The 17,221-nt window shown below is 38.5% G+C and overlaps 1 protein-coding gene across 1 annotated transcript; it reads right to left on the reverse strand.

Annotated features, from left to right (window-relative positions):
* Positions 1 to 1,082: 1,082 nt before the first annotated feature.
* slc16a6b (solute carrier family 16 member 6b) lies at positions 1,083 to 9,639 on the reverse strand. The gene is made up of 6 exons (XM_055192754.2): positions 9,331 to 9,639; positions 8,420 to 8,674; positions 7,200 to 7,343; positions 4,780 to 4,908; positions 3,352 to 4,200; positions 1,083 to 2,606 (listed from the first exon to the last, which is right to left on the reverse strand). Exons 2-6 carry the CDS (start codon positions 8,655 to 8,657, stop codon positions 2,347 to 2,349), a joined length of 1,620 nt encoding a protein of 539 aa, XP_055048729.2. The 5' UTR covers positions 8,658 to 8,674; positions 9,331 to 9,639; the 3' UTR covers positions 1,083 to 2,346.
* Between the last annotated feature and the right edge of the window lie 7,582 nt (positions 9,640 to 17,221).

Consider the following 17,221-nt stretch of genomic DNA (forward strand, 5'->3'; position numbering starts at 1 on the left):
CACGCAAGCACACGCACGTGCGCCCGCACACATACACACACACACTCGCGCGCGCACACACACACACACACACACACACACACACACTCACAAGCACCCGCACACACACACAAGCACGCCCCGCGCGCGCTCACACACACACACACACACACACGCAAACATCACAAAGACATACATATTGGGATCATTCATTAATGCAATACAAAGATGACACGTTTAACAATTTAATTTCACATTAACATATGTATCTTTACATTCTGACACTACATTTTCTTTCATAACTCTGTTATTCTGTTTATTTTCAAATGTATATTACTCTCAAAGTAACAAAATAAACATAATCACTCAAAACAGCGCGAATAAGAGATAATGCGCTACGGTCCCTAAGCTGTGCGTGAAAAAGAAACTGCTAACGCGGAAGCGTCGCGTCTTTTAAGGTGGAACGAAAAGCGTCAATAAGAAGCTGCGAATAAGAAGCTAGATTCAGCCTCGTTAAAATCCAACTAAATGGCGGACTTTGTTGAAATGTAAAAGAACAACAGTTTAAAAAAACAACAACAATCAATTTTCATTGGCTACCTGCAAATGTGGCCGGTAGATTGACAGTGTTGCCCACCAATTGCAAGGTTCACCTACCCGCATTTGGCGCGTGGTCGGGTGTTAATTTCAGGCAAAAAGTCTGATTTTTATGCTTTATATATTATAACAATATTACTGGCATGATCACTGTTGTTTAATTTACTACGTATAGGGGTGGTTTCCCAGACAGGGATTAGCTTAATTGTACCAAACCAAACATATTTTAAATAAGTAGCTTATTATAACACTACAGACACTGTTGCCACACGAGTGCTCTCTTGGCATGAAACGAGGCTTTTTCTTCTCCCTAGTGTGACATTTCTGTTACTACAAATACATGTGGTGTGCTTATCTTCTGCAGCAGAGCAAAATGACTCGGCGCATTTGCACGGTCTCATGTGACTCTTTGCTAAAGGCTTTTATGATTCTACTCTACAAAAGCATTGAATGTTTTCTGTAATATCTATAAACCTATATAATCAAAATAATCAATAGGACACGTGTTTATAAATCATTGTTTATTTTACATTATTTCATGTAAATGCCATTTTTAGATGTACACCATCGCACAGGCATATTATGATTTTAATACCTCAAAAAGTGCTTTATACAAGTCAAGAAAAAAAGCACATGTGTCGTCTAATCAAACATACAAAACCTAAATATACTGTATTTAAATACATCATGTATGACAAATCAAATCAGAATATACATACAGTAAGAGTTCAAGTCATCTCATATGCAGCAGGTTCTTGCTTAAAAAATACATATAGGTTTCTTTGCATTTTAAAATCGTCCCATTGCTCGTATACTGTCAGTTCTCACCATCTCTTTTGATGTTTATTTAATTAATTACATTTACAAAATAACTTCAACTTAATAAATTATCATTATCAATGTAATTTATTGTTTCAAGCCATTATCTCTACATGATCCCTCAGAATTAAAAAGGCACATTCCAAATTCCAGGAATGATCATATATCCCTTAGCAGGATTTCAGGAGCCACAAAAACATCCCTCATAAAACATTTTTATGAGTAAAAGCTGGAAGACTTGCAGGTGGGGCACATTACACCCCATTTCATTGGACTGTGTTACTTTATTTTGGAAAAAAATGATATTAAACAAAAGGCAACCTGTTGCCAGATGAGTTTGCATGTGTGCAATAGTGCTAATAGTTAAACAAGTGGAACCCCTTAAGCAAACAAATGACGTTTAAACCTCAAACAGTAGGCAGCTCTTTCTCTTTACATTTTGAATGAGGCGTAAGCAAACAATATGAGCATCTTGGTCATCTCTGGTGTGAGCAGCAAAATATGGCCTGAGGTTTCATTTATAGATAACAATGACAGCAGTGACAATAGATACAGCATTTCAAATGTGAGAACTATTGAAACTATTATTAGGATTGTTTAAATAAATAGTAAAGCCACATTTCACACTAAGACTTTGGTACAAAGAGGTATAAAAAGAGGTGTAAAAGCAAAGACTGTAGTGTGAATGCGTAATACAGTAAAGGAGCCCTAAAGCATCCATAAAGTATTTGTTTTCAATAAATAATGAATGACACAAAAAATGTAAACCTGTTTTGGGGTTACACAATTGGATGCTTAGCAAGAGTGACGTTTCGTTTGATTTGTGACAGTTTAACCCTATTGCTACTACAAGGTTCATGTACAGCATTCTTTGGGTGGATCGTTCAAGTGGAGGATAACGGTGTGCGTACGCGTCTTGACTCATCTGGTGTCTTGAGGGTGAGGCAGTATTCATACCGGCCAAGGGTTGCTTTTTGCAGGACAGCTGTCGATATCAACGTCTACTTCCACAAAGTCGACGGGGACATCATCGCTACCCTGTGAGCTGGATTCCCTGTCTGGTTTTTGCCTTTCGTTATTCCTCGTCTTGCCAGGACAGAGACCGGTTTTGGCTGGACGCACCAGTCCAAGAAAGAGAGCACCGAGAACCATGCCAGCTGCGCAGGAGTAAAATGCTGACCCGTAATTCTTAGTCACGTCTACCAGAACGCCTGAAAACAAGACACAAGAGTATTTTTATAAATGTGCAGTTAGTATAAATATATCACGGTAACTTGCCTATGCAAATACTTATGAGCAATGATAAAAGTTATGCACGCACAAACCCTGTATAAAATCATTAGTGTAGTGTTGTATAGTTAAGTCAAATGTATTTAAAGCGTAACTAAACCCCTGGTCACAGCCTGACTCCACCCACTGGCAATATTTGAAAAATGCAAGAAAAGTGGGCATATCCCAAAGGAGATAGAGGGGAGGAACTAAGCTCGTACCAAGTGTGTGGTGAGATCTTAACAAGGGTGTGGTGGGCTTGAACCTGCTTACGTCACGAGTCATTTTTTGGACCCAACATCCAATAGGAAAATTCAATTGCAGTAGCCACCGTTTAACCTGAAGAGGGCAGCACTCAGACGTTTTTACACCATATATTGTAGTATTGAAACACTTTATATCCAAATGTCAAAAAACTTACTAAAATCAATGAACAGCACTAATAAAGCGTAATTCTTACAGATCATTAACTAAAAAAGTTGGTTTAGGGTTTAGTTACTCTTTAATATCAGGGTTCCCACACCTTAGTTAATTACAAATTTAAGGACATTGGAGGCGTTGCAAATATGGTGGCGGAGTGATGTGACTTTCTTAAAAGGACTTTGGTATAGTAAAGCAAGGTATTGTACAGTAAAAGACCACACGATCATGAATTTTTCTAATGAATCCGTCTACATGTGGTTTTACCTCCAAGAGGTGGACCAGCCAGTCCTGCGAAGCTCTGGATGCAGACGTAGACACCAACAGCCGACGGCATTCTCTGAATGCCAATCACATCATCTTCAGCCAGCATGGGGATGTGGCTGGACGCCACGGTGCCCAGCAAGAAGCCATAGAGACAGGAGCAAATCATAAGCCCCCAGAATTCAGCGACAAAGGTGAAGGCGACCAGCACCGGACACAGCAGCACCGTGCATATCAGCAGAATGTAGATCTTGCGTATGGGCCTGCGATTGAGAACCCAACCCATCGACAGACGACCTAGAATCTCAGCCACCGCCATGGAGGAGAGCATGTAGGTCGCGCTGTCGCGTGACACACCTCGACTCACGCTGAGGTCAATCACGTACAGCTGTGGGGCAAAAAACCCTAATGTGGCAAACAGGCCGAAGAGAGCGTAGCAGTTGAAGCAGGGGTCCCTGAGCACGGAGAAGTCCAACAGCTTGCTCCCGGAGGCTTGTTTGAGTGGGGTCTCGGGCAATGCTGCTGGCTCTTCTTCATTCGTTTCTTTCTCCTCTTTTTCCCTAAGTGCTTTCTTTTCTGATCCCTGGGGCTCGGAGAGGTTCGTCTGAGAAGAGCTGATCGACTGGACCCCAGAGTCCACAGAGTTGATGGAGGTACGTGTGAATTCGTTCTCCTGATCGTATTTGGAATCGGGTTCCTTCAGCGGTGATGTGGAACCCTCCGTGGTGGAGGGTTTGGGTTTAATGACTATTGGCTTTAACAGAGCTCCACAGACGATGATTGAGGTCTGCAAAACCCCAATTACAATCAAGCAGTAGCGCCAGCCGATCTGCTCCTTCAATGCGTTCAAAGCTGCAAAGTGGTTATAAATAAAAATAATTGCTTTGTCATTTATCAAATTACATCAACACGACTATTGAAAAATAATAGTTCTGCCAAATTATTAATTAATTATTATAATTATAAAACAGCACCATTTTTCAATATTCTACTTTGTTCTTACCTCAACTTAGCCAAATTAATACATATCTTTTCTCAATGCGTGCACCTTTAATCCCTGCACAGCGCCCTGTGAACGCGCCAGCATTTAGCCCAGCCCCATTCATTCCTATGGCTCCAAACAGGGATGAATTTAGAAGCCACCAAACACTTCCATGTTTTCCTTATTTAAAGACTGTTACATGAGTAGTTACACGAGTAAGTATGGTGGCACAAAATAAAACTTTTGTTTGGAGCCATAGGAATGAATGCGGCCAGGCTAAATGCCAACACACTCAAGAAGCGCTGCACAAAGACCAAGTGCACCCACCGAAAAAAGATAGGCATGTATTAATTAAGTTGAGGTAAGAACACAGCAAAACACCGAAAAACGGTGGTGTCTTCGTTTAACTAATTTGCAATTTTGAAAGTTAAGATTGCTGTGAATTATACCTGGCGCTAACGCTAGCAGCGAGAAGCATTCTCCAGTGGACGCTATCGATGTGACGAGGGAACGTCGCTTGCTGAAGTACTGCGAGAGGATGGTGACTGTTGGCAGGAAGGTAAGGCAGTAACCCAGGCCTGTAAATAAATAGGAAACAGGGAGATGACAGCCACTGGTCCTTTCAACACAAGGGGCTCAGGTCAGTCTGAGGGCCGTGCTCATGCACGTCAAGAGCCAGGCCGCTTTCTTCCATTGGACAAACTGGACAAATGGCTGAAAGAAAACTGTATTTAAAAGAGACAAAGAAAAGACAAGGAGAAAGAAAGATCGGCGAGGTTAGGATGTGTCCGCTAACAGTGGGAGGGAAGGAGGGATATGATCATTGGGAAAGCTAGCAGTGTGTCGTGTGTAAAAAACATTCACGCTGTCAGGTTATCTGCTTGTTTACAGAGATCTGAAAAGTGAAAGATTATGGAATCAAACAGCATAACTGTCTGCAATTGAAAATGAAAATAATCCACCAGTTGAGAACTATAATAAGCCCATTATGCAGCTGTATAACCTACATTATTATGAGTGTAAGAAGGGATTATTTAATAGATTTATGGCAATGTCATGTGCCTGGATGAATATGTGGCCATTGTGTCAAACAGTAAAATAGTAAGAAAGTGGTTTATGTGCATTGAATTAACATAAATGTAAAAACTGGCCGAATAAAAAACAAAAAGTTGCTAAAAGTATGTAACTAAATATTTAGGTGGTGGTTATGGCCCTGCTCACAGCACTGCTTGAATTCCCTTTCTGTTTACTTGAGAAGTGAAAGGAAAACAATGTTGTGTACAGAAAATAATAATAAATAAATTATTCATACAGTAAAAAAGAGAAAATCAATGGAGAGCACATAATGGAAACCATGATCAATATTCATCCATTGATAAAACAGCAATGGGTCATAGCCATTTTAAACAAACTTTACACTAACAAGAAATTGTCATGATGCAAAAATGTTAATATTTTTTATATGTAATGTACCTTTTTTGTTTTTTACAATGTCATGACATGTCACTATTAGATTGGTTGTTTTTGCAATGATATAGTGACCATTATATAATTATATCTCAGTCTCTTTGTTAGTAAAACAATCAGAAAAAAAACAGAAAATTAAATAAGACAAGACAAATAAGATAAGACAAATGTCACGAACATGCTACGTGGTTTAATCATTTGTAAATATAATGTCTTATATGTTTTTAAAAGACATATTTATATTTAATTTTTGTGTAATATTAAACTATATTATGTCAAAATGATTTGCAGCATCTGGGTTACCGTGTGTTATTAGTTTTGAGAGGTTGTTATCTGGAAATAACAAACCTGCAAATCGCGACTGGCCAATTAGAATCAAGCACTAAATACTGATTTTTGCCAGAAAAACCAATTATTTTTAAAGGGACACTCCACTGTTTCTGAAAATATGCCCACTTTCCAGCTCCCCTAGAGTTAAATATTTGATTTTTATCGTTTTGGAATCCATTCAGCCGAACTCCGGGTCTGGCGGGTCCAATTTTTAGCATAGCCCAGCACAATCCACTGAATCCGACCAGACCATCAGCACGGCGCTCAAAAACAACCAAAGAGTTTTGATATTTCGATATTTAAAACTTGACTCTTCTGCAGCCACATCATGCACCAAGACCGACGGAAAATAAAAAGTTGCGATGTTCTAGGCAGATATGGCTAGGAACTACACTGTCATTCCGGCGCAATAATCAAGGACCCCGCTGCTGCAACATGGCTGCAGGAGGCACAACGATACCATGCAGCACCCAAAAATAGTCCCCTTAGTATCTTTCAATAGCAGTGGACTAGTTTTGGGCACTACGTAACATCATTGCACCTCCTGCAGCCATGCCACAGCAGCAAAGTCCCCGATCACCACGCCAGAACGAGAGCACAGCTCCCAGCCACATCTGCCCAGAAAATCGCAACTTTTAACCCTCCATCTGTCCTACTACATAATGCAACTACAGAAGAGTCAAGCCCCAAATAGGAAAAACTCTTTGGTTATCCCTCAGCACGATGCCAATGGTCCAATCAGACTCAATGGACCATGCCAAGCCATGCCAAAAGTGCCAGCACCAGACCCGGAGATCGGCCGAATGGACTCCAAAACGGCAAGAACCAAACGTTTAACTCTAGGGGAGCTGGAAAATGAGCATATTTTTTTAAAAAAAGTGGAGTGTCCCTTTAATATAAGGAAAATTTCTATGGTCATTAAAACTTTGTTAAAACAACAAAGCTGGTTGTGACCTAAGACTTATGCCCAGTACTGTACTGTATGTGATTGAAAGTTGAAAGTAAGGTTTCCAAAAATGTCAAACATGTATCGCATGAAGTAAACTCACACACACAGACAAACTGTATGTACCTGCAACAATTCCCATGGTGATGTACATCTCAGTGATAGATTGGGTCAGGGCTGTTGTGATGGTACCCAGGCTGATCAGGAATCCACCGAGCATGACAACTGGACGATAACCAAAGCGGTTACTCATGACTGTAGAAAGTGGAGCTGTAGGAAAGATGGCTTTGATTATAATCATGAACACAGTATGTTTATTATAACAATTCCTTTTCCGCACAGTTTGATAGATTTGAACAGTTACAGCTCAAGTTTAATTACAACCATAGGATGCAATATTGAAAGCAATGGCAAGATGATGTGTTTCTACACTGAAAACAAGTGTCTGCCAAATACAGTAAATGTGATCACTTTCTATTTAAGCTATTTTTAGTGTCAGCTTGTGTCCCAGTGGTTAAAAAAGGTAATTTCGTCCATTGAGTCCATGTGGTGAGCCTGCATTGCTACTGGGTAAAATGAGTGAATCCCCAGGCATCTCTCATAATAGCCAACAGCTTGAGTCAGCACATCCACAAAATGAGGCTGGATCAGTTTTAGAGGTTTTAACTACAAGCAAATAAAACTGCTGAAGGCCCCTCCGTTGCTTATCATTTCAGATATGTTTGCGTGACTATTTAATTTGATATCTAAGCAGCACAGCTTGTTTCTTAGTTAAACAGTTTGTGGCTGCTCCCATTCAGAAGGATGGGCCTGGACTTTTATGACCTATTTTTCTCAACTTTCAGATCTAAAAATGGAAGAGTGTGTTATGTATGTAGCCTTAAAGTTAATAAAACCCTCATTGATAATCTAGGAACAAACCTAAAAATAAAACAGGATGGCTGGTAAAAAAATGGCATCAACAGGATTTGAAAACTGGAATTTCCTCTAGGACAATCATCTTTGAGGGACAAAACAATCTAGGCCCATGGCATTTTATTTCTTGTACCTTAAATCATTGATTTGTGTCAGTATACCCACTGCTTTCATACTGTAACTTTAAGGAGTGGTTCTCCGGACAGGGTAAGTCTAGTCAAAGACTAAAATGCTTGTTTGAGTTGTCTTAACTGAAAACAGCTTGCACTGACATATCTTAAAATATATCAGTGCCATTGTTTTGTCTCAAAATGCACACTTTGTAAAAACTATTTAAATGTCCTAATAATAACCAAGGCCTAGTCCTGGCTTCATTTAAACTCTGACTGGGAAACCGCCCCTCAATGTTTAGGGTTTCACGAATGAGTTACCTGTAAAGGCCATGACAAAGACACAGATGGAAACAACCCAAGACACTCTGCTGTTGGTTTCACCAAAGCAGCTCATGAGGTCCTGAAGGAAGATCCCAAAAATCTTGATGATGCCATAGGTAAAAACTTCCACGAAGAAGAAGGCGACGGCCACCACCCAGCCCCAGCCACCATCTGGCACCTCGGCATATACATTGGGGCTCGTGCAGCCCTTAAGGGCAGACGTCAATCCTGTCATGGCAGACGCTGGGGTTTCTATAAATGTGAACAAAGGGGAAAAGAGAACATATTTAAGATATTGAATCGGTAGTAAGACGGTCGACCCCTCTTTGTGTCTTAATCTGACAAATGTATTTTAAGGACACTAGTCGGTACAATGTCTAATCTGTTTTAGATAACACAAACTAAACATACACTGAGTGAAGTTAATATTACCTAATTTAATCATTCCGTCTGGGTTGCACAACAATACATGATTTATCTATCATGATTTATCACATTCAAATTTATAATTAACTAAAATGTCAGATTTAAACACAAATATTTTATAGAAAAAAAGAAAAACAGTGTTTGATTTAGCTATCAAGACGACTATAGTAAAAAGTTCAAGAGGAAGTAATGGATGCAGTATGTGTATGAGTGACCGCACTGCAGCAGGACTGTACTGTATGTTCTTGACAACGTCAACCTCATGACGTCCAACCTCACTAACGTTACATGATAACGAAGTGAGGTGAATGAGTCGCGAGCGCTTAACACTACGGTATGATGCAACTAATACGAAAAGAGCCCGTTTTCCGTATTAAAAGAGTAACTTAACCCGCGTAACTTACATTTATTTAAGAGTCTTTAGTAAGGTCGAGTGCCGAAAATTATTCGTAAATCAAAAACACATATTGAATTTAACTTACCAAAACAGGAAGAGCTGACACTAGGAAAAAATGTAAAAAGCGTCTTTGTTAAAGTGCTAACTATGAAACATCTTCATTGAAAGCCTCTATTCAGTTTCCCATATGAGTCTTTCAGAAGAGTCGGAAGCGGGGAAAATCGCTCTGTTCAACTCGGATGTTTCCTGGTGTATAATTCCGTCTATGTTTGACAACCTTAATGTTCTTAAATAATGAAAATATAATATTTCTAGTCTTCCTGGCCAATTCCCTGTCTCTGTTCCCTCTCACTGAAGCTTCTTAGATTATATACCGGCTGGAGCCGGTATTTATGCGCGGGCGCGATAGTCTCGGGAGTGCGCACTGGCTTTCTTGTTGGCGCTTACTCAAGGATGCGCTCAAATCTCGCCTTAAAAGTTTACACAGGAAAAAAATCCCTTGCGCACACTTGGACGTCATCAGTATTTAACATCTTACTACACTGTATTAGATCATGTGTTATCTGAACGTCACGTCAGTTGCTTAATCTGTTCAATAAAAATACAAATGTTACAGATTTTTTTGTTTATTAGTAACCTTATCCATATAAACAATGATATGTATAAAATAATTTTGAGAAAATGTTTGGGCATGCCCGTCTGTGGTGACATATCATCGAAAAGGGCGCGTGTGCGCGAGCCGGTGAGAAGAGCTCTCGGAAGTAGTGCACGTGCATGTGAAGCATGGTAGCCTACCGGGTAAAACAGGCTCATTCCAGTTCTGTCTGCAGTACAAACAAGCTCATAACTAGTTAAATACAAACGCATTTAAATAGCTTAACTCAAATAGATACTATATAGTTGATCAATACAAAAACAAATATCACTTTAAAAAAATACTCAGAACGAGTTTTAGCAATCTTTTATCTTTTTGCCGGTGTTGTTGACGTCACGCGCATATCCACGCGAGTGTGTCATGTCAAAGCTGCTGTAGACGTGTCGGAAGCTCATAGCTTTGGCTATTCAAAACAATTGAAATTATATCTTATATTTTAATAGAGACAGATAGATTGATGTTTGTTATTTAAACTGTAGTTTATCCGATATTGACTGTAGAATGTAAGTAAATTAAGTATTTGTATTTGTTTAACATACACTTAATACACACGCACACACTCACAACACACACACACTCACAAACAACAACTTCATATTTCCAAATTGTTTCTATTATTATTAAAACCTGAAAAGTTGTCTCTGAGATTTTTTTAACTAAAACCAAGTTTAATTATTATTAACATCATAAGATGCTGTTACACAGTAAATTTCATAACATGGTTCATATGATCATTATATGCTGACCTCCAATGTCTGGTTAAATTATACCACCGTGTACCCTATTGAACTCTTTAAGACCCTAACAAACATGGTTACAGTACAACATTGATGTGTAGTCATAACATTGCCTTGCATAATGAATTACTGACCATTTGAACTTTACTGAAATGTGATTGCAAGGGTTAAAGTAAATCACTGAGTTAAAGCACATCAAAATACACACTCTTAATCACCAAACCTTGATTTTACAGTAAATAGCTTGATAATATATTACTCAGTGTCTTCTAGGAGATTTCACCGCCTGCACAGTGATAGCAACTTGTAAGTTACTTTTTATGTGTTATGATTATCATTTTAGTACGTTCAAGTATGACAGAAATGACCATGACAGTCCTGCATCTCCAAGCACAAGTGTGATTTCTTAAAGCTGAACATTGTTCAGTACCTTGGACAGCTCATTTCTCAGAAACATCAGGTCAATTTTTTGATACTCCCAATTTTCTTACGTAAACACTTGCAGTCTGGAACGTTCGAAAGCCCTACAGCCAGGGTTTAAATTGGGCCGGGGCTGTCCGGGGCTAAGCTCCGGCACATAGGCTGAAGGTCTCGCTCTGCTCTAGCCAGTTTACCCGCTGCGCTGGTGCGTGTGTACTCGCTGGGCTGGTGCGTGTGCACTGACGCGAAGGGAATAATGTGTTTCCATTCATTATGGGCATACTCACCAACGCAAGTTCAACGATTTGCGCGAGTAGATTACATACAAAGTCAATGCAAAGACGCAATCAGACGCGTCCTCGCACGAGGCGATGCAAATGACGCGAATTGGGCGGCGCAATTGCCGCGGAAACAAGCGCTTTTCCTTTTAAACGCGTCTTCGCGCAAGTTATGCAACTCGAGCGAAAAAACTCAGGAACTTCAAGAACGCGCTTTCACACAGGATCATTTGACATTGTAGAGACAAGAGAGAGAGAGAGAGAGAGCATGAGAGAGAGAGAGAGAGAGAGAGAGAGAGAGAGAGAGAGAGAGAGAGAGAGAGAGAGAGAGAGAGAGAGAGAGAGCGAGAGAGAGATTGAAAGAGAGAGAGAGAGAGGTAATAATGGTGCCAACGTCGAGGAAACTTAATAGAAGACTAGAAACGTGTTAAGGACTAAAGTATGTATGTCACTCATCTAATTACAGTATGTTATCTGGATAACACTGCATATAACTCATTGTATAGTTTAATACATTTATGTATTTTGATTACACAAATCAAACCTTACGATTGTTTTAGCTGCTGACCAGCATAGGGAATCTCTATTGCTAATTTATTAGACATGTTGATGATACAGTACTGTGTGTTGTACCTTTTCTTGTTAATTTAATCTTTTTGTGTAGCCTATCTTATGCATATAGAATTATTCAAGGAGGTTGATTCCTTTTACTTCATTTAAAGTTTGATCAATTGTGCATAATGACATGTGCAACAAATGGATATAGGGTGTCAACAGTGGCGGTTCTACACGGAGGCCAAGGGTGGCCTGTGCCTCTGTAGACAAGTCCCTGGCCACCCCTGTGGCCACCCCGTGCTGACCAAATAATAAAGTATACATTTATTTTGATTTTACACGCGAGCGCCAAAAGCGGAACTAATCCAACGCATAACGTTCTAAACGGGCAAATTAGAGCGGCGCACCCAATCACTGTAGCCGGCTGCAGGTGCTGCTCAGCGAGTGTCTCAATTCGTTCCCAATTTCCCGATGTTGAGAATGTGTATGCAGGTTTGGGCACTGGTAAGGACTCTAGCTCACTTGACATTGGGACACTGTTCACCTGTTCTCCTGTGACGTGGCTGCTTAAGCGCGGTGATCATTCACAGCTGTTACGCATCAACAACCGGCAAAACCAACATCTCGCTAACTTTTTAAAGTTTACACATTGTAAAAAGCGCTGTAATTATGCTCTTACATATACGTGCATAAAATTGGAGGAATATAATTAAATGTGTCATATAAAAATGTTTACAATAAATATTATTTTAAATACTGATTAGATTGTGGTCCCTAACTGTCTAGCAATGTGTGTTTATATGTAAACTAAAACAAACGTTTGTCTTTATAAAAGTTTGCATTTCATAAAGTTTATTGAGTAGGCTTGCATGATTTTCGGTTGGGGGGCTTAAGAAAAGAGCCCAGCTCCCCTTTTGCACCTGCACTCACTCTTGTATTAAATAAAGATTTATATGATTGTAAAGTAAGATAAAGTTTACAGGGCAGTTTCCCGGAAAGGGATTAGACTAGTCCTAGACTAAAATAAATGTAAGAGCTGTCCAAACAGAAAACCACTTGCAATGCCATATCTTAAAATACACCAGTGCCCTTTGTTTTGCCTACAGCACATATTTATTTTTAGCTGGCTTCACTCAAGAAGTACTTGTAAATACTTGTAAATAGATATGAACCATTTTTGAGGAAGTTACACACAGCAGATATTAATCACACCTTGATAAAATATTTACCTGATGTCAATAACTATGTCATGAGTTACCACATACAATCAGTACTTTTCAGATAACATTAACCCACATTTTCTTTGTATTCAAATAACCCTACAAATATCTTACACACTTAGAAAAAAACATTAACCCACATTTTCTTTGTATTCAAATAATCCTACAAATATCTTACACACTTAGAAAAAAACAGATGAAAGTTGTACCCATTTGTCACTGAGATAATACCTTTTAAAAAGGTTCTAGTATGTACCATTTCGGTACATATATGTTGGCTACCTTTGAGGTATCATAATGTACCTTAGATATACCAATACTGTACCTCTTTTTTTTAAGTACTGCCCCAGTAACAACTTTTTGACCTCCATGTACCCGTGTGATTTTCTTTTTAATTTTGTATTTGAAGACTTACTGCATAAGCTACACAAAATTAGCCCATGAACTGCATGTTTTACACATTGCTGATATGCTTTAACTATCCCCATATATATCTTACTAAGCAGAAAGTGGCATGTGTAGACTTTGATCAGAGTGCAGAATTACTGCACATTGCTCTGAGAGGGTGTCTGTTTATGTAACCGTCCAACTTTACACTGCACTTTAATGTCATGTTGAAACTATTATTATTTGTTGCATTTGTTTTTGCTCCAAATGTGATGAAAAGACTTATTTGATCACACCTTTCAGCTTATTGCGCACTTTCCAGTTTTTCATGTTATTGTTTTTTAGGTAAAAGATTATTTAAATCCCAAATTATTCAAATTGAGTACAAAGCAACCAACATATGAAACCACCATTAAACTGGAGTTTTTTAAGTTTTGATTTGAAATCATAAGTGAGATCATACTGTAGTATAAACAAAGTAATTATGTCTAGTTTTTTTTTTACAAATTTAAGCTTACAATGTTCCATCGACTTTCAATACAAGCTGATCAGTGTAGCATAGATAGCAACTTCTGACATTGATAAAGTGATTGTTTACTCACGAAAAAAACCTTTGCTTTCAAAGAGTGTAACAGGGATGAAGTTTGTTGGCCAAACTGAAAGTTGTATACTGGTTTCCTTACCAAAAAGCCAATAAACTTTCCCATATAGAATTTTAGATCGATTTTTAAAGGGGACTTATCATGAAAATCTGACTTTTTTCATGTTTAAGTGCTATAATTGGGTCCCCAGTGTTTCCATCAACCTCGAAAATGTGAAAAAGATCACCCAGTAACTTAGTAAACCATTCTCTGCAAGCATGTGAAAAAATAGGTAATTGAAATGTGGCTCCCCTTGTGATGTCAGAATTTTTATTATAATAATACCGCCCCTCTGCCATTTAGCGCAGAAAGAAAGAGAGAATAATTGACAGCACAATTGAGTTTCAGTTTCAACAAACCACCATCATTGGGATAAATGTTTTCATTTCATCAGCTCATTTGCATTTTAAAGGACACACCCCAAAACGTCAAATTTTTGCTCACATCTATAAAGTGGCAATTTTAACATGCTATAATAAATTATCTGCAGGGTATTTTGAGCTAAAACTTCACATACGCACTCTGGGGACACCAAAGACTTATTTTACATCTTAAAAAAGTCTTGTGAAAGGTCCCCTTTAACAGTAATTTATGACACTTACACGCTTTGTCCAACAAGATAATCTTCATAGATTAACACAACTGTTATGAATTTTGAATGTCTTAATGCGTTTAATAGAAATTAAAGGCTAACCTTAGGCTACAAGCAGTTAGCAACCGCCCTTTTAAAGACATGTTAGCTTTAAAATCACTGGTGAGAATAACCTAAGATGTTATGTTTTTTAACTGACTTTTAACCGGCAGGAACCGTAAGTGCTTGCTAACTCGTTTCCTGGTTTTGCCTACAAAAATATGTCATCCCTGCAGCACTCTATATTTACACTCTATTTTGACATACTTTCTTAAAACCAAAATATCACTACCTTTGAATATTTATTTGATTTTGCCAAGAAGACATGTTCCTGGATAAACATCCCTCAAGACAGTCCTAACCTAAACCCCACACTGTAAAAAAATTGCTGTAATTATGCATCTGGGGCCGTATTCACAAAGAATTTTATCTTACCACTAAGAGTACTCTTAAATTGCACTAAAAGATTTTAGCTAGGAGTTTTCTCTTAAAAGTTATTCACAACGCCTTTCAGACCTACTTTTAGTAAGGAAAAATGATAACTCCTAAACTAAGAGTGAGTCTCCGTTGCTACGGATGACGTCAATTCTCATGCACGAGCTGCCTCGCAATGACCACGGTGATTGGTTGTTAGATGACAGGCTGTCATGCGGAACATAACACAGACGCACCAAATCATGGAATTACAACATCAAGATATGTCTTTGTCCTACACAAAATAATAATAGTAATGCCATCGAAATTCATATATAAAAGAAAAGTCGTGAATGAAATTAAATTAAATCAAGGTATCTTATACCCAAATGAAAACCGCCAATTGCCTAATAATAAAAAATGACATTGCATTAACACTTGCTTGATTAATTTACATCCTATTATTACATATTAGCCTAAAAAAACTACTTAAAGCAAGGAAATGTTGCCCATATTGAAGAAGCCTAATGTAATAAATAAATGACGGTGGATTATGAACTCGCCAAAAGCCCAACTAGACGCTGGATCATACATATATATGACATATACCCGACCCGCTCCGTGGCCCGCATTTTTTTTAAAGTAGTAATTGTTTAAAATAGTTTACTGGCATTTTTATTTCAAACGACCCGACCGACCGCGACCCGAATATCATAAAAAATATTTTTGGATGACTCGTAACCGCAGGCACACGCTCATTTCGGATCAACCCGCGCATGGGGAGAGGATTTGTTTGCAGATCAATGCAGCATTCCCGCTTATGTCGCGGACTCGGACGACTGCGAGAGGCGGTGGTATGCATTACAATCGCAGTCAAGGGTTGAGGTTGCAGCCTTTAAACGGGCAAGCATGGCGTTGGTGTACATGTACAATATTAAATATATAATATCATTATTGTTTCATGTAATTAAAAACTTCCTGCTTGTCATGAATGTAATGAATTGTAAAAAACAAATGTCATAAACAATATGCTTACATTAAAGTGTGCTTTTAAGTCTAGGCAAAGCTTTTGAGTTGGTGAAACTGTCAGTGTTAAGGAGGATCAGACAGCACCTAAGCCTTTAGGATTCTTTGTGAATAGGTCTTAGTGAGTTAGGAGTCCTCTCGACGTCTTTTAAGCTGTCCCAGACTTAGGTGCTACTTTTAGGGCTAAAATGCTTCGTGAATTACTTTTAGTGAAAAAAATTAGGAGTCCTAAAGTTAGGAGTGACACGCCCATTATTTTTAGGAGTTGCTCCTAAATTTGCCAGTTAGGAGCTACTTTTAGCCTTAAAATTCTTTGTGAATACGGCCCCAGGTTGCCAGTAACTTACTGTAAAAGATAAAGACTGAAAATGTTTCATGTTCATTTAACTTTGAACAAACTGTTGCCAGTAAATAACATTAATGTAAAATCTACAGTAGTTACTGGCAGCTAGTTGCCAGTATACCCAGTAATGCTGTAATTTCTACAGAAATTATTTACAGTGCACCCATAACCCAAACCAACCTGACCATGAAAATCAGGGAAATAATAGGTTTTATTTAAAATAAAATAACACCAAAAACACAATACTGACCCTAAATCTAATCCCACAATTAGATTCAACTTGTTGAAACAATGTTCACCAACTTTGTTAAACATTTATTAATTTAATTAAAAAACACCTTGTACTGACAAATCTTAACATATATCAATGCCATTGTTTTGTCTCAAGAAAGTATTGTTCTTAAGATGTATACAACTAAGGTCTAGTCCTGGTTTAATCTAAACCCTGTCCAGGACACTGCCCATATGTTACAAACCTCATTCTCTCAAGCAACTATCTGTTTTCATATAGACTAAGATCATCGGATCAGTGATCTAAACTAAGGCAAAGTTGATGATAAAAAAAAATGACCTTAACCACAGAAATGGTCATTGTGTACTTGTTCCTTTTCCACTATCATTAGATATTTGTTAGCCAGGCTGAGTACTGGCACTTTTCAGTTCAAACAA

This window comes from Misgurnus anguillicaudatus, chromosome 19 (genome assembly GCF_027580225.2).
Source record: "Misgurnus anguillicaudatus chromosome 19, ASM2758022v2, whole genome shotgun sequence".
Classification (NCBI taxonomy): domain Eukaryota; kingdom Metazoa; phylum Chordata; class Actinopteri; order Cypriniformes; family Cobitidae; genus Misgurnus; species Misgurnus anguillicaudatus.

Bases quoted from the DNA above. Each gene is read 5' to 3' on its own strand.
- slc16a6b (XM_055192754.2), bottom strand. From the start codon at position 8,657: ATGACAGGATTGACGTCTGCCCTTAAGGGCTGCACGAGCCCCAATGTA. The intron at 4,909-7,199 runs GTACATACAGTT...ATTTATTTACAG, and splicing joins CACCATGGGAATTGTTGCAG to GCCTGGGTTACTGCCTTACC. The intron at 2,607-3,351 runs GTAAAACCACAT...TCTTGTTTTCAG, and splicing joins GGCTGGTCCACCTCTTGGAG to GCGTTCTGGTAGACGTGACT.